Here is a 21,891-nt window from a genome sequence, read left to right on the forward strand (position 1 = left end):
TTACATTTATATTATTGTATTATATTATTTATACATTTTTAAAGGATGGATAGAGACAGATTTTTGAAAGTGGAAATCAATTATCTAAAACTGTCTTTGTTATTTTACAGTTCCACCTGCTGTTGAGCCGACATTTATGGAGATAAGACAAGGACTAGGTCACAGCGTCTCAATGAAGTGCAAAGTCCTGAGAGCCTACCCGACACGTGTTCTCATGTATGAATGGAGACTGGGGAATAAATTGCTGGAAAAAGGACAGTTTGATTCTCAAGATTATACAGAATTAACAGTCAACATTCTTGCCAAAGAGCATTATGGGACGTACAATTGTAGTATAATTAATGAGGCAGGAGCTGGTCGATGCAGTTTTCTCGTCACAGGTACATTTCACCAATAACAACAAAAAAAATCATAAAAGTAGATATTACTTTTTGTTCCAGTGGATTTGAAACACTAATATATCCTGCAAACACACATTATTAATGTCTATAAATTTTATTTTTAAACATATGCTAGTAAGAATATAAATTCTTACACCCCCCTGCTGGTGGCCTATTGGCCGTGAGTCTGCAGGGGGCGGCGTTGCAATGCTGAATACGGCAAGCGTATTGCTCGCCGTATTCAGCAAGGTCTGGCGGACCTGGTCTGCACTGTCGGATCAGGTCTGCCAGACTTTCTTAAATAGGGGCCTAAATATCATCTATACTGAACAGTAATGTCAAATTTATGGTTTAAGTAAAATATCATTGGAAACATCACCTCCTTTACAAAACTGGACTTTTAAGGGTCATTTCATAATTATGTTTTATGTTAAAATATTTGAAGCAATTTGTTTCAGTACTAATTTGTAACCGAGCATAAGGACAGGATATCCAGTGGGAAGTTTAGCATGATAAGCAGTAAATTGAGAGCAGTTATGAGATAAATTGATGTTACATATGGGTTACAGCCGAATTTGTAAAAATTGTAATAGCTGTGTAATATAAATTAATTATATGCCACAGCCACTGTGTTTAAGTGTTAGTTCACTCAACAGAGTGGTTAAAATATTTTAAATTTTAGAATGTGTTGTTTAAATATGTGCAAATGCTTTCAAGCGTTGTCATTAGGAAAACAGAATCCATAAATAAAGACAGCTGTTGCAAATTAAAACCACTTAGTTCCACTGCAGAAAATATCAATATTTCAATTTGATAGGTTTGGTATAAAGCAGTAACACACATTTATCTCTTTATCATTCTATTTTTATACCCAAACTGTTAGGTTCTATTTTGTACTACAAAGTATTAGACAGGACAAATCAGGTCAGAACTTTTCCTGATTAGATATTGGGTAGATTAATTACAGCACCATGTAGAAAACTAATGTAATCTAATCAGTAGATCTGATTACATTGATTTATTTTTATTGAGTAGATTAATAAAAATGCAATGCTTTCTCAGGGAAACAATCCTGGGAGCATATAGTTATAGACTGCTTAGGAAAGATTTAGTTAACCCTTTAAAACTATAAGTTGTCAAAGAGTCCAATTTATAAACATTTGGGCCCTTACATGCGCATAACTCCTTTAGTGCTAAGCAGTTTCACACCTCTGTTAAAAGAGTTGTTTTTAGCAATTTGGAATTATTTGAATCTGCACATACTGTATCTTTTTTCTGTGAACCATAACTCATTTTTGTCTGTAGACTAAGCCATTTCAGAAAATAACTTTAGTTTGCAGATATACCTTAATATGAAAAACCTCCCACTGTAGGCCAGATGTCACGCTGCACCGTTGCTAGGGGTGCAGCGTCTTCCCCATGCTCGTTGCCTACGCTACTTGGTTAACCCCTAAACTGCTGCACTGATACCTTTTTGCTGAAACCTTGCCTGTCTTACTACTCTACCTGGTTAATCCCTAATCTGCTGGACTGATCCTTGTTACTGAACACTGCCTGTCTCACCAAGCTACTTATTTAACCCCTAACTTGCTGGACTGATTTCTTGTTGCTGATCCCTGCCTGTCTCATTAAGCTACCTGGTTAACCCCTACATTGCTGGACTGTCTTCTTGTTGCTGAACCCTGCCTGTCTCACTACGCTACCTGGTTAACCCCTGAATTGCTGGCCTGATTTTCTGTTGCCATATCCTGTCTGCCTTATTTGCCTTGTGCTGTGCAGCTTGTGGTGAGTGCCGCTCTTCTCATTTGCCTGATACTCTCTGCTCTGGGATATTCCCTATCTTTCCGGCTCAACACCGGGATAACAAGACTACTGGCCGAGTTCGGTCTGATAGAGGAGTATCCCACGAGCCTTACACCAGATTACAAATGGAGCTCTAAATATCGATTATGAGCAAGGAATATTAGCGCTCCACTTTGTAGTATTAAAAGTAAATCGCAATGTGAACGCGAGCTAGCATTTGTGTTGCTTCCTTAGGCTCCTATGGGAGCCTCATTCTGATGCCATCTGTGTTCTGATTGTGGTCTATGGGAACACACAGTTCCCCCAGGAGGACTTGAGCTTAAAGGGACAGTAAAAATTAATCTCTCATGATTTAGATGGGGGTTTGATTTTGAGTTTTATGTCATTTTAACAGCTTGAATTTAGAGGGTGGCATGTTGTTATCCTATTTATTAAAGGGACAGTCTACTCCAGAATTTTTATTGTTTAGAAAGATAGACAAGCCCTTTATTACTCTTTCCCCAGTTTTGCATAACTAACACTGTTGAATTAATATACCTTTAACCTTTGTGATTACCTTCTATCTAAGCCTCTGCAGACTGCCAATCTAATTTGAGTTCTTTTGACAGACTTGCATTTTAGCTAATCAGTGCTGAGTGAGCACAATTTTATCTATATGGCACACATAAACTAGCTCTGTCTAGCTGTGAAAAAACTGTCAAATGTATTCAAATAAGAGGCAGCCTTCAAGTGCTTAGAAATTAGCATATGAGCCTACCTAGGTTTAGCTTTTAACTAAGAATAGCAAGGGCAAGATTACAAGTCATGAGGCAAATCTGTTTTTTGCAATTGCCAAAACATCACGCTCGTTATCCTTTTTTTCACATTTGGGGTTGCACAGGTATTAATATGAAAAACTCCCCACTGTAGGCCAGATGTCATGCCGCACCGTTGCTAGGGGTGCGGCGTCTTCCCCATGCTCGTTGCCTAGTGTCGGCTCAGGATACATGCGGCGCTGATGTCATCTCTGCACGCTCCTGATGCTGGCCGGTCTCTTGGCGCCAATCCACCAGGTACTTTAGCAGGCAGCAAGCGATCTGTCACTGCCCAAGTATAGGTGCTACTTCGTGTGCTCCTGGGAGTGACAGATCGTCTTTTGGACTGATACTTTGTTGCTGAAACCTTGACTGTCTTACTACGCTACTTGGTTAACCCCTAAACTGCTGGACTGATACTTTGTTGCTGAAACCTTGCCTGTCTTACTACGCTACTTGGTTAACCCCTAAACTGCTGGACTGATACTTTGTTGCTGAAACCTTGCCTGTCTTACTACTCTACCTGGTTAATCCCTAATCTGCTGGACTGATCCTTGTTACTGAACCCTGCCTGTCTCACCACGCTACCTATTTAACCCTTAACTTGCTGGACTGACTTCTTGTTGCTGATCCTTGCCTGTCTCATTACGCTACCTGGTTAACCCCTACATTGCTGGACTGTCTTCTTGTTGCTGAACCCTGCCTGTCTCACTACGCTACCTGGTTAACCCCTGAATTGCTGGCCTGATTTTCTGTTGCCATATCCTGTCTGCCTTATTTGCCTTGTGCTGTGCAGCTTGTGGTGAGTGCCGCTCTTCTCATTTGCCTGATACTTTCTGTTCTGGGATATTCCCTATCTTTCTGGCTCAACGCCGGGATAACAAGACTACTGGCCGAGTTCGGTCTGATAGAGGAGTATCCCATGAGCCTTACACCAGTTTACAAATGGAGCGCTAAATATTGATTATGAGCAAGGAATATTAGCGCTCCACTTTGTAGTATTAAAAGTAAATCGCAATGTGAACGCGAGCTAGCATTTGTGTTGCTTCCATAGGCTCCTATGGGAGCCTCATTCTGATGCCATCTGTGTTCTGATTGTGGTCTATGGGAACACACAGTTCCCCCAGGAGGACTTGAGCTTAAAGGATTCCAAAACTTAGCATTTTTAAGTTTAAGAATATCATCACAATCGTATCACCAACCCTTATATATCAAAACTTACCGACTTTGACATGAAAACGAGCGTTAGAAGCATAATAAAATTATATTTTTGATCTAGAGAATGATGTCACCAAAGCCAAACCCCCTGTTTATAGTGCCTTCAATACCAAAAAGAATCTCCAATCATACTACGTTTTCGTGCATATAATTATTATCCTGTTTTGTCACCCGCCGCATGCGCAATACGATACGGTTATTCGCACATGCACAGATTTTAGCTTTGAGTTTAGTTAATTTAATGCTCGTTATTGTAGGGGTCATTATCACAGTGCAGTTCGATGTTCTTACCTGGCCTATTCCGCTTTAACATCTGTCTGCACATATCGATTCAGACGGTCTGCTGTTTCAATGGAGCGTGACATATTGGATGACGAGTTTATAAGATTGCGCATGCGCATTACGCACAAAATCAGACATTTTGATAACTCAGGTTATCATAAACGATTCGTGCATGAAAAATAATCTGAGAACAGTGGGTTTGGAAATCAATAAATTTTTGGAGCAGCATATCTATATAACGGTAAGAATCTGACACGCAATGCTAATTACAAATATAATTATTATATATGGATAGAGCGATTAAACCAAACTTTTTTTCAAGGTCTAGGGCTCCATGTACTAAGAGGCGGGCGGACAGCTTCTTAACTCGCAAAGCTGTCCGCCCGCCTCCGCTACACACGGGCAGCGGATCTATTGATCCGCTTGCCCGTATGTATCATTACACACTCAGCGGAGTGTGTAATGCCCGCCCCTTCAGTCGCGCGACCAATCACGCGACTGAAGGGGCTGTCAATCACCGAGAGCGAGCGAGCTCTCGGTGATTTTGCTTCGCCACCTAAGAGGTGGCGTAGGGTGTAGGAAGCAGCGGTCTAATGACCGCTGCTTCTTACATTGCGGGAAGCAGGCTCGCATATGCGAACCTGCCCCGCAAAGGCTCCGGAGCAGCTTTCGCTGCTTCGTACATGGAGCCCTTAGTGTCCCTTTAAAGGAACAGTAAAAATTAATCTCTCATGATTTAGATGGGGGTTTGATTTTGAGTTTTATGTCATTTTAACAGCTTGAATTTAGAGGGTGGCATGTTGTTATCCTATTTATTAAAGGGACAGTCTACTCCAGAATTTTTATTGTTTAGAAAGATAGACAAGCCCTTTATTACTCTTTCCCCAGTTTTGCATAACTAACACTGTTGAATTAATATACCTTTAACCTTTGTGATTACCTTCTATCTAAGCCTCTGCAGACTGCCAATCTAATTTTAGTTCTTTTTAGCTAATCAGTGCTGAGTGAGCACAATTTTATCTATATGGCACACATAAACTAGCTCTGTCTAGCTGTGAAAAAACTGTCAAATGTATTCAAATAAGAGGCAGCCTTCAAGTGCTTAGAAATTAGCATATGAGCCTACCTAGTTAGCTTTTAACTAAGAATAGCAAGGGCAAGATTACAAGTCACGAGGCAAATCTGTTTTTTGCAATTGCAAAAACATCATGCTCGTTATCCTTTTTTCACATTTGGGGTTGCACAGGTATTAATATGAAAAACTCCCCACTGTAGGCCAGATGTCACGCCGCACCGTTGCTAGGGGTGCGGCGTCTTCCCCATGCTCGTTGCCTAGGGCTGTGTCGGCTCAGGATACATGCGGCGCTGATGTCATCTCTGCACGCTCCTGATGCTGGCCGGTCTCTTGGCGTCAATCCACCAGATACTTTAGCGGGCAGCAAGCGATCTGTCACTGCCCAAGTATAGGTGCTACTTCGTGTGCTCCTGGGAGTGACAGATCGTCTGTTGGACTAATACTTTGTTGCTGAAACCTTGACTGTCTTACTACGCTACTTGGTTAACCCCTAAACTGCTGGACTGATACTTTGTTGCTAAAACCTTGCTTGTCTTACTACTCTACCTGGTTAATCCCTAATCTGCTGGACTGATCCTTGTTACTGAACCCTGCCTGTCTCCCCACGCTATTTATTTAACCCCTAACTTGCTGGACTGACTTCTTGTTGCTGATCCCTGCCTGTCTCATTACGCTACCTGGTTAACCCCTACATTGCTGGACTGTCTTCTTTTTGCTGAACCCTGCCTGTCTCACTATGCTACCTGGTTAACCCCTGAATTGCTGGCCTGATTTTCTGTTGCCATATCCTGTCTGCCTTATTTGCCTTGTGCTGTCCAGACTGTGGTGAGTGCCGCTCTTCTCATTAGCCTGATACTTTTTTTTGCCTGATACTTTCTGCTCTGGGATATTCCCTATCTTTCCGGCTCAACACCGAGATAACAAGACTACTACCCGAGTACGGTCTGATAGAGGAATATCCCCCGAGCCTTGCACCAGATTACAAATGGAGCGCTAATTATCGATTATGAGCAAGGAATATTAGCGCTCCACTTTGTAGTATTAAAAGTAAATCGCAATGTGAACGCGAGCTAGCATTTGTGTTGCTTCCATAGGCTCCTATGGGAGCCTCATTCTGATGCCATCTGTGTTCTGATTGTGGTCTATGGGAACACACCAGGGCCGGATTCGGCCGCCGGGATACCGGGAAAAATCCCGGTGGGCCGCCTGGGCAGTGGGCCGGCAGTTGGCAGCTACACAGAGAGCTCAGCACATGCAGGGCTGGACGACATTGAAGCAGCGTGAAACATTATTTATGTGCGCTGCGTACAGCACTGTCGGCACACTGACTGTCAGGACACTCTAAGTAATCAGTAGTATTACGGCCACTGTTTAATTCCTAATGAGTCCTTAGACTGCTTGTGCCAGGTATTAATACAATTTGGAGTAAGCTTGCTTAATGTAAATTTCATGCATTTTGTTTTTCATGCATCTGAGATTCATTACGGACAAGATCCAGTAACATGTCTGCATGCGGGGGGCATCATTGTATAAAGCTGTGGTATAGATTGTTATGCCTCAGGTACAACAAGGGGCCATGCTTTCCCTCCCCTACTGAGTAATCTTTAATCTGTGTGGTAGCAGTAGTCAGTAGAAGTTAGAACACAGAGCAGTGCCGTACTCATGGCCCGCCCCCAGCACCCTGCTTCCCCTTCCCATTGGCTGCTTGCCGTCCCCCTCCGTTTTGCATGTGCCACTGCCGCCCAGGAGCTACAGGCAGCTGTGCGGCGTGGGAAAGAGTTGCAAGACCTGCTGGGGATGGATCATGGATGCTGCTGTCTTGTCTATGCTACCTACTAACGTTTAGTGTGATATGATTTTGTTTTTGAAATATGTGCTATGCAACACTTAATGCTGATGATCTGAGTGAGCCTGAAAACCTGACGATTGTACATTTGCAGGTCCGGGGGGGCGGGGTTGTGTTGGGGGGCGGGGCTGAGGCAGAGGGGGGCTGGGCCGGCCATACAAATTTCCAGGGCCGGTCTGATTTCCCAGTCCGGCCCTGGAACACACAGTTCCCCCAGGAGGACTTGACCTTAAAGGGACAGTCAAAATTAATCTCTCATGATTTAGATGGGGGTTTGATTTTGAGTTTTATGTCCTTTTAACAGCTTGAATTTAGAGGGTGGCATGTTGTTATCCTATTTATTAAAGGGAAAGTCTACTCCAGAATTTTTATTGTTTAGAAAGATAGACAAGCCCTTTATTACTCTTTCCCCAGTTTTGCATAACTAACACTGTTGAATTAATATACCTTTAACCTTTGTGATTACCTTCTATCTAAGCCTCTGCAGACTGCCAATCTAATTTGAGTTCTTTTGACAGACTTGCATTTTAGCTAATCAGTGCTGAGTGAGCACAATGAGTGAGCACAATTTTATCTATATGGCACACATAAACTAGCTCTGTCTAGCTGTGAAAAAAACTGTCAAATGTATTCAAATAAGAGGCAGCCTTCAAGGGCTTAGAAATTAGCATATGAGCCTACCTAGGTTTAGCTTTTAACTAAGAATAGCAAGGGCAAGATTACAAGTCACGAGGCAAATCTGTTTTTTGCAATTGCAAAAACACCACGCTGGTTATCCTTTTTTTCACATTTGGGGTTGCACAGGTATTAAAAGTTGCAAATAACATATTGTGCATGTGTTTACCCGCGTAATCCAAAAAGCCAGATCGCGTGCACATTCACGTATTTCCCCATAGAAGTCAATGAAGATGACAAATAGAAAAAAAACTACTAAAACCCTAATCTGCTGCTCAAAGCCCATGACGTATTTTCCTCGAAAAGTGTACATGAAAATGCCAATATTTCATATTGCAAGAATGTTTTCTTATTGGAATATGTTCTATTTATTTCTAAATAAATATTTCTCGATATATGTGATGATTTTTGAACTGATAGATCTATGTATATGAATATATGTCTAGATATCTCAAGTTATATATGTGAATATCTCTTTGAAAATCCCTCTGAGATATTGTTTATTATGCATAAGATTGTAATGTGAAATAATTTCATTAACTCCATAGTTAAACATATTTCTATACATATAAATCCATGTTTCTTTCCTTAGATATGGTGAGTCCATGGCTTGAGTAATTACTGTTGGGAATATCACTCCTGGCCAGCAGGAGGAGGCAAAGAGCACCACAGTTAAACTGCTGAGTATCACTCCCTTACCCACAACAGCTTTACACAACTAAACACTTCAAAATACATTACAATGTACACTCATATTAACACTGTCTATTAAAAATGATATTAAAAATATATTGCACACACAACTTATAAGGGCTCAAAGATAAGAGATCTCGGGCATTAGGGAAAAAAAGCAGTCAAAGGGATTTTACATTGACATACATACACATACATAGAGAAAAACAAAATTTATGCTTACCTAATACATTTATTTATTTCCGGATATGGTGAGTCCACGGCTTGCGTAATTACTGTAGGGAATATCACTCCTGGCCAGCAGGAGGAGGCCAAGAGCACCACAGTTAAACTGATGAGTATCACTCCCTTACCCACAACCCTCAGTCATTCTCTTTGCCTTTGGTGCATAGAGGAGGTGAAGTTTAGGTGTCTGAAGATTTTTTTTTACTTCATCTACAAGCAAGTATGGGGTTTAGCCGTATTCCACGTCATTTCTTGCAGTCGGGTAGTGGTGGCTTTAAAGCAGTTAGGAACTTGTAAAGAGATACTTACTGCATTTTCCTAACAATTGCTGTCCTAGTTCCTGTGAGGAACTGTGTCCTCTTATACCGTGTAACTGTCTACATGCCGGACAGTGGAGCAGGTAAGTGCTTTTTCTTCCAGTTGGGGAGACCATGCACTTAACAAATTAAGACACTGCTTTTTTTATTTGGATAACCCTGTTGTATGGGTTACACTGGAGCATGAAGCAGGCACTGTAGCATGTGTGAGACTAACATTTCAACTCTTTTAAAAAGAAAGGGTAAAATGTTTTTATTAGGCTTTATTTTCTGACACATATTTACTTGATTAAACAATAAAAGTTTAGACTGAAAGTAAGGCTGAATTTTCTATTTCAGCAGCTTATTGTTTTCCCCTTGATTTAAAATAAAATGATGCAACATTTTAAACTGTCAGGTTTGAAAAACTGGTTATTTCTGGTACTCAGTGTACCAGGAAGTAGCGCCTCTCTGTGTCGCAGCAGTAATTTGAGCTCAGCAGTTGGTGTCACATGACTGCCTTTACTTCATAACATTTCTGAGGAAAAAGAGGTAAGGCACCTCAGTAATTGCCTGAGGAGTATTTTAGAAGTTTGTTTGATGTTTATTAAATGTTTTTTCTTAACTTTTCTCACATATTTTTAGCTGGGGATCGATCCTAATTTGGGATAAAATTTAAAGTGTATTTTTTCCTTGGCTTTTTTTAATTGAATATTAAAATCTTTGAAACTTATCTGTACAAGTTTATTTACTATTTCACAACATGTCCGATATGGAGCAAGGGCCTGCTCTCATGAATTCATGCTTATTATGTTTAGATGCACAAATTGCAGCTCCTATGCATTTTTGTTTTTCATGTGTCAAGAAAACCTTGCAAAATAAAGGTAGAATTTATGAGCCTAATGTCTCTCAGGATGATGCTGTTAAAATAATACCTTAGCTTTCTCCTGCTATGTACCAAGCCTCAATGGTGTCACATGCAGTGCCCTGTGGTTCCTCTATAACTCCTAGTGGAGTTTATTTAAAAGCAGAAATTGATGCCCAGGTATCTTCAGCGGTATCTGTGGCATTAGCTGCCATTCCCAGATTACAGGGAAAATGCAAGAGGAAAGCTAGAAATTCAGAAAGTAAGGTGCCTGTCCTCAGTTCTGCTTCCCAAGTTGCTCTTTCTCATAAGTCTGATGAGGAAGATACATCGGGACTTCCTGAGGGTGAAATCCCAGATTCAGACAGTATAATTCCTTCTTCTGAGACTGAGGTGGTATCCTTCAGATTTAAGCTTGAACACCTTTGTGTATTGTTAAAGGAGGTTTTAGCTACTTTAGATGACTTTGATACCCCTGTTGTTGTCACTCCTAAAAAATCTAGTAAACTTAACAGTTCCTTTGATGAACCTTCCACTTTGGAGGTTTTTCCTGTGCCGGACCATGCTAGGGAGATTATCTCACAGGAATGGGAGAAACCAGGGGTGTCATTTTTCTCGCCTCCCATTTTTAAGAAAATGTTTCCTGTCAAGGACTCCATTAACGACCCTTGGTATACTGTATCCAAAGTTGAAGGGGTCATTTCCACTCTGGCTAAGAGAACCACTATTCCTATTGAGGATAGCTTCTCTTTTAAGGATCCAATGGACAAGAAGCTGGAGGCTTATTTGAAAAAGATTTATGTTCATCAAGGTCTCCAATGGCAACCTGCGGTGTGTATTGCCACCGTGACTAGTGCGGCATCTTGTTGGTTCAATGCCTTGTCTGATTCTCTTCAAGTAGAGACTTCCTTAGATGAAATTCAAGATAGGATTAAAGCTCTTAAGTTGGCCAATTCCTTTATTGCAGATGCCATTTTACAGGTTGTTAGCCTAGGAGCTAAAACTTCTAGTTTTGCTGTCCTAGCCCGCAGGGCATTATGGTTGAAATTCTGGTCTGTGGACATTTCCTCTAAAGTCAAGCCTCTGGCGATTCCTTACATGGACAAAACCTAGTTTGGACCCCGTTTGGCAGAAATTATTTCTGATATTACGGGTGGAAAAGATAAGAAGAATAGGCCTAAAGGACGTCAGAGTAATTTTTGTTCCTTTCATAATTTCAGAGGAAAGCCTTCCCCTTCTTCCATTCAGGACCAATCCAAGTCTTCTTGGAAACTGAATCAGTCTTGGAACAAAGGGAAACAATCAATGAAGCCGGCGGTTAATTAAAAAATCAGCATGAAGGGTTTGCCCCCTATCCGGGATCAGATCAGGTGGGGGACAGACTTTCTCAGTTCTCTCAAGCCTGGATATTAAATATCCCAGATCCCTGGACTGTGGACATAGTATCCCAGGGTTACAAATTGGAATTCAAGACTTTTTCTCCCAGAGGCAGATTCCATCTCTCAAGATTATCTGCATACCAGATAAAAGAGAGGCGTTCTTGAAATGTATACAAAATCTTTCCTCCCTGTGAGTGATAGTTCCAGTTCCAGTGCAGTAACAGGGTCTCGGGTTCAACTCCAACCTATTTGTGGTTCCCAAAAACGAGGAAACTTTCTGTCCCTTTCTAGAATTGAAGTGTCTAAATAAGTTTCTCAAAGTTCCATCCTTTAAGATGGAGACTATACGCTCCATTCTTCCTTTAGTACAAGAGGGTCAGTTCATGACAAATATAGACCTAAAGGATGCATATCTTCATGTTCCTATTCACAGGGACCATCACAGATTCCTGAGATTTGCCTTTCTGGACAAACATTTCCAGTTTGTGGACCTTCCATTTGGTCTAGCCATGGCTCCCAGAATTTTTTCAAAGGTTCTGGGGGCTCTTTTGGCAGTGATCTGTTCTCTTGGAATTGCTGTGGCACCCTACCTGGACCACATATTGGTTCAGGCACCATCTTTTCAACAAGCAAAATCTCACACTGAGATATTGTTGTCTTTTCTTCGTTCTCACGGATGGAATGTAAATCTAGAAAAAAGCTTCCTTTCCCCTGCTACAAGAGTAGTGTTCTTAGGGACCATAATAGATTCTCTATTGATGAAGATTTTTCTGACAGAGGTCAGGAAAAACAAAATAATTTCCTCTTGCCTCTCTCTTCAGGCTACTGCTTATCCTTCAGTGGCTCAATGTATGAAGGTAATTGTTCTGATGGTGGCTTCCATGGACATCATTCTTTTGCTCAATTCCATTTTCGAGCTCTCCAGTTGTGCATGCTCAGACAATGGAATGGCGACCATGCAGATCTATCTCAGAGAATAGAGTTAGATCAGTCGTCAAGGGACTCTCTTTCATGGTGGATTTCTCATGAACATCTGTCTCAGGGCACATGCTTTCAGAGACCTTCCAAGCCTTTTACTACAAAGATTTACCATAAGATATTGCATAAATATCTTTATTGGTGTGAATCCAAGGGCTACTCTTGGAGTAGAATTAGAATTCCTAGAATTTTATCTTTTCTTCAGGAAGGCCTGGAGAAGGGATTATCAGTACCCTGAAGGGTCAGATTTCTGCTTTATCAGTTAAATTACATAAATGTTTGGCGGATGTGCCAGATGTGCAATCTTTTTGTCAGGCCTTGGTAAAAATCAGGCCTGTCTTTAAGTCTGTTGCTCCTCCTTGGAGCCTTAACTTTGTTCTTAAAGTTTTACAGCTGGCTCCGTTTGAGGCATTTGCATTCCATAGACATTAAGTTGTTATCTTGGAAGGTTTTGTTTCTTGTTGCTATCTCTTCTGCTCAAAGAGTCTCAGAACTCTCAACTCTGCAGTGTGATTCCCCTTATCTTATTTTTCATGCTGATAAGGTGGTTCTTCGTACTAAGTTAGGTTTCCTTCCTAAGGTTGTTTCTAATAGAAATATCAATCAGGAAATTGTTGTTCCCTCTCTGTGTCCTAATCCTTCTTCTTCCAAAGAACATTTGTTACACAATTTGTATGTTTTTTTTTTAAATTCTACTTACAGGTGACTAATTTTCGCCAGTCCTCTGCCCTCTTTGTCTGTTTCTCTGGGAAACGTAAAGGTCAGAAAGCTACTGCTACTACTCTTTCTTTTTGGTTACAAAGTATAATTTGTTTGGCTTATGAGACTGCTGGAGAGCAGCCTCCTGAGAGAATTATAGCTCATTCCACAAGAGCTGTTTCCTCTTATTGAGCTTTCAAAAATGAAGGTTCTGTGGAACAAATTTGCAAGGCTGCATCTTGGTCTTCTCTACATACTTTTTCCGATTTTCCAAATTTTATATTTTTGCCTCGGCTGAGGCTTCTTTTGGGAAAAAAGTTCTTCAAGCGGTGGTGCCTTCTGTTTATGACTGCCTGTCTTGTCCTTCCCTATTTATCTGTGTTCTCTAGCTTGGTAATTGGTTACCAACAGTAATTATTCAAGCTGTGGACCATATCTTAAGAAAGAAAAACAAAATGTATGCTGCCCTGATAAATTTATTTATTTACGAATATGGTGAGTCCACGGCCCCACCCTTTACTTTAATACAGTTGTTCTTTTGACTATAACCTCAGGCACCTCTACACCTTGTGTTACTCCTTTTTCTCCATTTCCCTTTGGTCGAATGACTGGGGGTTGTGGGTAAGGGAGTGATACTTAGCAGTTTAACTGTGGTGCTTTTTGTCTCCTCCTGCTGGCCAGGAGTGATATTCCCTACAGTAATTACGCAAGCCGTGGACTCACCATATCCGGAAATAAATAAATTTATCAGGTAAGCATAAATTTTGTTTTCTCTATGTATGTGCATGAATGTCAATGTAAAATCCCCTTGACTGCTTTTTTTCCCTAATGCCCGAGATCTCCTATCTTTGAGCCCTTAAAAGTTGTGTGTGCAATATATTTTTAAAATAATTTTTAATAGACAGTGTTAATATGAGTGCAACTGTACATTGTAATGTATTTTAAAGTGTTTAGTTGCGTAAAGCTGTTAACTACAGCTCTTCGAGCCTAGAAAGGATTGTTGCGTAAAATCGCACAATCGTGATTTTTCAAAACTTGTAATATATGAGCAAAGAAAATTGATTGTGTAAAGACCATACCGTGTGTGGAAAACTCATACCACGTGACTTGTAATTTTGCCCCAAGAGATCAAAGCAAATTTTATGATAAGAGTAAATTTATTTAAGAAAAAGAACACTGAACTATTTCCCAGAATAAATACGCTGTATCTGTGTCAGACACAGGCTTGAGGGAATGAATGATGTGTTTGGATTTTTTAAGCCAGGGCAGCTGTATTCATTCAGAGGTAAGACAGGTATAGTAAATGTGTACAAAAATATGTAAAGTTCCAATAAATCCTGTGACCCCTATTTTTTCACAGCCCCTGTTATTAATCAGACAGTGCAAAAAATCCCACTGTATAAATGTGTAGTGGTGATTTTTATATTGGAAGTCCAAACAAACACATCATAATACAAGTAACTCACTCACCCTTCTTCTTTCGTATAAGAGCCGGGTTGTTTAGCCTTCAATGTCACTGGGATGTAGCGTTGCTGTAAGTCACAGCATAGTTGGAAATACCTTCTGTGATATATGCAATGTATGGTGCATCCAGTGAGAGAGAGTACTTGTAAAGCTGCTGGGAGCGGTTTGAAGCCTGGGCAAACCGCCAAAAAATGATACAATCAAAGTACTTCCACACAGGTGAAAAAGTTCCAGCAGTAAATGGATCGAGATTGAAAGTTTAAAAATTTATCCTTTATTAATATCCGTAAAAAGTGTACTGTGTAGGTTTCACAGAAAAAACTTTACAATATCACAGCCAGTAAGCTAGTCAGCCCAAAAGCTCTATATCTAACAGACCAACATGTTTCGTGCTGGTACAGCACTTCGTCAGGGATAGTGAAGGGTTAACTGTTCACCTGTTAAATGCATATCCGGTCCAATCAAAACTCAGCAGCTTCGCTCTGTCCAATAAGGAACAAGATACTGAATTCAAAATGTGTATTATGTAATGCTTCGTTTGCATGTTTAGCTTGGACCAAAGTTGCAGCAACAGGTGTTCAATATAAGACTAATCATTAGTTGTACATATAAAAAATAACAGAAGATATAGAGTTCAATGATGAAAATAAGTTCTCGATGGGAATAAAATTAAAAACAGCACGATTGAATATCCACATGGAATTAGAAGCACCTTAGTATTGCAGCCGACATATGCTGCGCTATAGCGGCAAACCAACTTAACTATACATTTGTATACAAAACATGAATGCAACAATTTATGTTATATTATATTATGTATCAGCTAAGTAGCTGAAAGGTATCAATTTAATATAGTGGTAGATACATGAACTGCCTTGCATGGATATGTAGAATATACTATATTTAAGGAAGTATCCAAAATATTTTTTGTATTTTTTATTTTTTATTTTTTAGCTTCTAGTTATCCTTATTAGTCTGATCTGTGAAGGGACCTAATCCGTTGTACATTAAGCGAGCTAGGTGCATGCATATGCATGTATCTTTTAAAGAAGTATACTGGATATTATTCAACTCCTAGCTATCCTTATTGATCTGACCTGTGAAGGGATATGATCCGTTATGTACAAAAAAGCTAAATGCAGCTAAGTTGTTAGAATAGAATCCCTAGAATGTGAATAAGTTTGACAGTTTAACTTGTTTCTATATTGAAATCCCTAATGGCAGCAAGATGCTTGTTAACTATATATTTGCTGGAAGGAACTTACTGGCTGTGATATTGTAAAGTTTTTTCTGTGAAACCTACACAGTACACTTTTTACGGATATTAATAAAGGATAAATTTTTAAACTTTCAATCTCGATCCATTTACTGCTGGAACTTTTTCACCTGTGTGGAAATACTTTGATTGTAAATTTATTTAAGAGTAAGAGTAAGTTGTTTAAAATTGCATGCCCTATCTGAATCATGAAAGTTTAATTTTGACTAGACTGTCCATTTAATAAATGGTGCCCATTGTGTGGTTATTGTGTGAATAATACTATTAATACCATCCTTTTTTTATTTCAGGTCTTATTAAACATAAATATTGGTCTTCAATATTGCTCTATCAATTTCACTTAAAATACTGTTATAAACATGTTTTCTGCTACATTTTTAGGGTTCTGAAAGCTAATTGATAATTAATGCTGCTCTTTGTGAGCTATTGATAAAGATTAAGTTCAAAATCATTTAGTGGTTCTACCTTTTCAAAGCCACATTGAAATCTGTCACAATTGAATTATATGTACTTATATTTTTTCAATTAAGACTGTGGAGCTGACATCCACTTGAAGTGCTTTTTGTGTCTTAGCAGTTTTAGACACAGCTGGATGCTCTATGTAATTTAGAATAGCCAAATAGATGCATTTGGTTGTGAAAAATAAAATAGATATTTAGCAATGACACAGTAAATCAGTTATATCCCAGTGTATTTTAAAGGGATAGTAAACCCCAAAAAATGTATTTCATGATTCGGATAGAGCATGCAATTTTAGGCAAATTTCTAATTTACTCCTATCATCATTTTTTCTTCGCTCTCTTGCTATCTTTATTTGAAAAGGCAGAAATGAAAGCTTTGGAGCCGGCCTATTTTTTGTTTAGTACTCTGGATAGGGCTTGCTGTTTGGTGCCTGCATTTAGCCATCCAATCAGCAAGCGCAACCCAGGTTCTCAACCTAAAATGGGCCGGCTCCAATGCTTTTATTCCTGCTTTTTCAAATAATGAGAACAAAGAAAAATTGATTATAGAAGTAAATTAGAAAGTTGCTTAAAATTGAATGCTGTATCCAAATCATGAAAGAAAACATTTGGGTTTAGTATCGCTTTAAGTATAAAAAGTAAATTATTGGGGGGCATGTCCAGGTAATGGTGGTGAACAGCCACACTTTCAGAAGCTCAGAGTGAATCCTACTAAACCAGCCGATTTGTACAGGCATCTGACAGCAAAAATGAACATAAATAGCTGAGAAAAGTACCCTATACTCAAGGTACCTAAGATTACCTTTTCTGCTGTTTACATTATTGAACCGGACCATCAAGGCCTTAGGCGGTGGCCTACTGCAGTTTCCTTGACACCCCTCCTCTTAACACGGGTATTACAGTTGTGGCGGAACTGTTTTTCTATATATAACATTATGGAGGACCTACATGTGACTCTACAGAGATTATTTAAGAATCTAGAACATCAAATGGAAAAGGAATTGGCTGACATTATCACTTTATGCCAAACTTTGACCAGGCAGGACACCACATCGCCATATGTGACCACAATTACCGATATGGAATATGTAGCTCAAACATCACTGGACCAGCACAGAGAGACCTTGAACCTACCGGCACCTTTGGCAGATGAACGAGATAACTCTGGTGGAACTCATTAGCAGGGGGAAGCTGGTGACTGCACAAGATGGCTGCAGATAGCACAAAATGAAGCTAGGGTGAAACGGTAGCTGGCTAGCGCTCAGAGCAGAGTGGTCTGATCGCTTGGGGTATAGCTGGGGAGCAGCAACACTGAATGCAACAACGGCGATCACAAGGAGGCAGCTAAGGAGAGTTGTAAAGGGAAGTCTGCCTTAAAAAGCATGCTAGAAGTAAAAAAGTGAGTCATTGTGCACCTCATTTGCATATCTCACCCAGAATCCTTTGCTACATTGGAAACAGTGTAATCAGAGAGTTTCTGGGATAAAAGCAAGTCTTCTGACTTGTCTAGATTTGTAAATGGTTTATACAATGAGTTATTTTCTCTACATTTTGGATTTAGTGGAGGATTTTAAACTCACTTTTCGCCTCCCCATATTTTAAATTGTTGTTTTATATATATATATATATATATATATATATATATATATATATATATATATATATATATATATATATATATATAAATGTGTTGTTGCGATCAAAGTTGAGCGATATGTGACTGTTTTTCGGCATGAAAAGGATGCTCCATTAAAGTCTATGGAGAAATGAGATTATGCAATTGCAATTGTGTGTTCTTTTTACTTTCAACTTGTAATACGTGAGCACATTAACACACACTGTAAAAAAAAAAAATCAAGCGCGAATATCGTGCTCGTGGAAGCTTAAATTTGTGCTCTATTTGTAGTCTAAATCTTATTTTGCATGGAACAGTATCAAGTAACTACTCATCATCATCAAAATTCATGTGTATATAGATAGCTAATATAATGGGCTGTTATCCCAGCAAGTTCAGCTAATTTGATTGGGTTGCGGTTTCAAAAAAACAAAAAGAGTTATTTCATTTACAAAATAAACCAAAAAGAATACATATTTTAAAGGGACACTGTACCCAAAAAATTTCTTTCGTGATTCAGATTGAGCATGAAATTTTACGCAACTTTTTTTTTCCAGAGTACTGAAACCAAAAAAAAAGCTTAGATGCCTTCTTTTTCAAATAATGATAGCAAGAGAATGAAGAAAAATTGATAATAGGAGTAAATTAGAAAGTTGCTTAAAATTGCATTCTCTTTCTGAATTACAAAAGAAAAAATTTGGGTACAGTGTCCCTTTAATACTGAACTGCAACTGGTATAACTAGTCTATGGGAATACATTAAGCAAAAGACAATTTTACAATACACTGTTACTTTAAAAATACAAACTTTTTATACCACAATTTGACTGACTCACACTTGTTCATCCAACAACTTTTCTACTTAGGCCAAATGTCCCTGTTTTCAGGCACTACCCTGGCACTGCTCATGACACATGGCAAGACTATATTCATTAAATACCCAATCCACCCGAACGGGGGCATCACCCACAAGTCTCTCTCACCTCCCTGTCCCACAAAGTTTATGGAAATGTTGGGATGTATAAATACGTTACCATGTATAAATCAGTGTAGTTGCTTTACCAGGTAAACATACTCAAGTGAGTTTTCACAGGGTGTATCCCTGGACACCTAGCAATGTACAAATTCCTATAAATTATACTAATTCAATGACAGAAATGATGAATTCTTACATCTTGTAAGTGATGCAAATATTTAAATTATTATAGCAAATCTGTATATTAAAGGGACCTTAAAAAGATCGAACAGTTGTTTGTAGTTGCCTTCATCAAGAGGAACCTTAGCGAGGCAGTTTTAGAAATGCAACTTTTAATCTGCTACATACATTTTCTACAATAATCTTGAGGGTGATATAGAAATATCGCGCCTGCGTTAACTTGCACACATATTACAAGGCACAAGTAAATATGATTGCTTGAGCGCAATCAAATTTAATAAACGTTGCATTAACGCAGTTAAAAACCTTGTGAAAAGACTGACAAAAAAATGTGCACCAAAGACAACATAAATAAATGGAAAAAAAGTTATACTCATATAAAATATATATATATATATATATATATATATATATATATATATATATATATATATATTTATAAGGGTTCAAATTATAACACAAAATATATATACACATTAAGGTGTTAATCCTTGTTTAATATATTCTAGTATATACTTATTTATATTTGTATATTCATTCATATATACACATGTGTGTATATATATATATATATATATATATATATATATATATACGTTGATTGGAGTAGCCGTGTTAGTCCAGAGATTTAGATATCAAATTAACAAGAGTATTGCATTGAGCAATGATACTTTTTTATTGGACTAACTATACATTTATAAGATGACAAGCTTAAAGAGACTGCACTTTCTAGATTTAAGCAAAGGTGGTAATCCTTGTTCAATATATTCTAGTATATACATGAATATTTATTTATTTATATATGTATATTCATACATATATACACATGTATTTATATATATATATATATCTATATCACAGAAAAAGAGAAGGAAGGCACTCGCTGGTCATGTCAGAAAAGTGATATTTAATTCATGTGACGTTTTGGGACACACTTCCCTTCCTCAAACACATTTTTACAAAGTGCTTAAATACCCATAACCACACCCCAGTGAGCATAAAAAAGGGTACCATATTGTTGCCATGGCAAACCTCTGTGTAATTCACAAGTTAGTGGTTTGCTACATAACTGCAAATTTGTGTGTAAAAAGTCAACAACGTGTTCACATAATCTTCACATAATATGTTATTAACAATTTGCTTATAAACACCAGTAGTTTGTACATTTAGATGTGGAAACGGCCTGTCCTTGAATCAACACTTGCTCACAGTGCCTCTGCAATATACACCCATAGCTGCATTTGTAATTACTTGCTCATACCGCAACACTATCTATCAAATTATACTTGCCAAAAAGCTTAATCATTCATCAATCTATTTATGAGGACATACTTTAAATATACATAAAAAACGTATACCTTCACCGGTGTGCGTACTCATTGGTCTTCATATCTGTCGGAGATAACTGTTTCCTTTCACTGCCATTATCGGCGTAATTTTGGATGACTATGCAGAATGTAAATGTGACATGATTTGGAAGACACCGACAGATATGGAGACCGCTGAATACGCACACCGGTTTCAATTACGTTTTTTTTTCCTAACACCCCACTCCGACCAACTTTAAAGCCCCAAAACTGCCTAGTGCAGTATTTTTTTTTAAATTTAATTTATTATACTTGTAATCTAGCCCTTTGAGTTTCCCTTGTGCCCTAAAAATGTTACTTTCAATTTGTAATATGAGTGCTAACCTGCACAAACAAAAACATTTCTTCTGGCGGTGTTAGCGTTCAAACAAAAGCGCTAAATATCATCTCACCTGTAATCTAGCATATAATATGTATCATATGACTTTACCAATCATTATATTTACAGCAGGCCATTTATCCACAAACAATTGTACCTGTGTGACGTGGAAGAGGTTGTGCTTTTGGATTCAATTGTTGTAGTTATTTTATTGTTTGTTTGTTTTGAGTCAGACATAGGCAGTTTATGTGTCATATTTGTTGGTGGCTAAAGCAAGAGTTGGAATTTGTATAGTGGGGGAATTCAAGATATATTTTACCAGAGAAGCTAAATCTATATGAAGTCTATAATCTACAAAATCAATTTCCCAGCCACAGCAGAAGCTAGCATAGTTAATTATTTATTTGTTAATAAAGCATTTTTAGAGTCCTATTTTTTTTTATGTTTAGTATCTTATTTTTTTAATATTTGCTATTGTATAATAACATATATTTCAAATTGTCTGGGTTTTGAAGTTTTTTACGCTCAGCTCTGTCAAATCTTCTTCTATGTATTTGTTATCATGATATGCTTGCCTAGGTAACATTGTGTAAAAATGCAACTGGGACAATAATCAGATAACAAGTGCAGCGGTATTTATTGCTCCCACTCGAGTATTAACTCCGCTAGAAGTAAGCTTTTTGCATGAATCAGGTAGCGCTCATATTACAAGTTTAAAGTAAACTGTTTTCCCTTGCGCGCTAACCTGGCGCTTGCGAAAAGCCGAACTCATATCATGCAGTGATAATGCATAGATGTCAATGGAGAAAAAAAAACTAACATCCTACTCGTGCACAAACCCAATCGCATATTTTCAAGTGCGCTACCCAACATGAAAATATTAATATTTAAAATTCCAGTGTTCTTTAAATAGAAGAATATGTTCTATGTATTCATAAATACATATTTCTACATATATCTGATGTTTTTTCTGCACAAGTATATATTTATACCTATATATAGAAGATTATTTATAGGTATAGATAT

The 21,891-nt window shown here is 38.4% G+C and overlaps 1 protein-coding gene across 1 annotated transcript in view; it reads left to right on the plus strand.

Moving 5' to 3' along the window:
* The window catches only part of MDGA2 (MAM domain containing glycosylphosphatidylinositol anchor 2), a 1,262,343-nt gene that overhangs the window by 979,616 nt on the left and 260,836 nt on the right, over positions 1 to 21,891 (plus strand). Inside the window, exon 9 of the mRNA XM_053697669.1 lies at positions 111 to 380. Within this exon, the coding sequence (XP_053553644.1) occupies positions 111 to 380 (270 nt within the window). The remainder of the gene's footprint in view (positions 1 to 110; positions 381 to 21,891) is intronic.

This window comes from Bombina bombina, chromosome 1 (assembly GCF_027579735.1).
Source record: "Bombina bombina isolate aBomBom1 chromosome 1, aBomBom1.pri, whole genome shotgun sequence".
Lineage (NCBI taxonomy): Eukaryota > Metazoa > Chordata > Amphibia > Anura > Bombinatoridae > Bombina > Bombina bombina.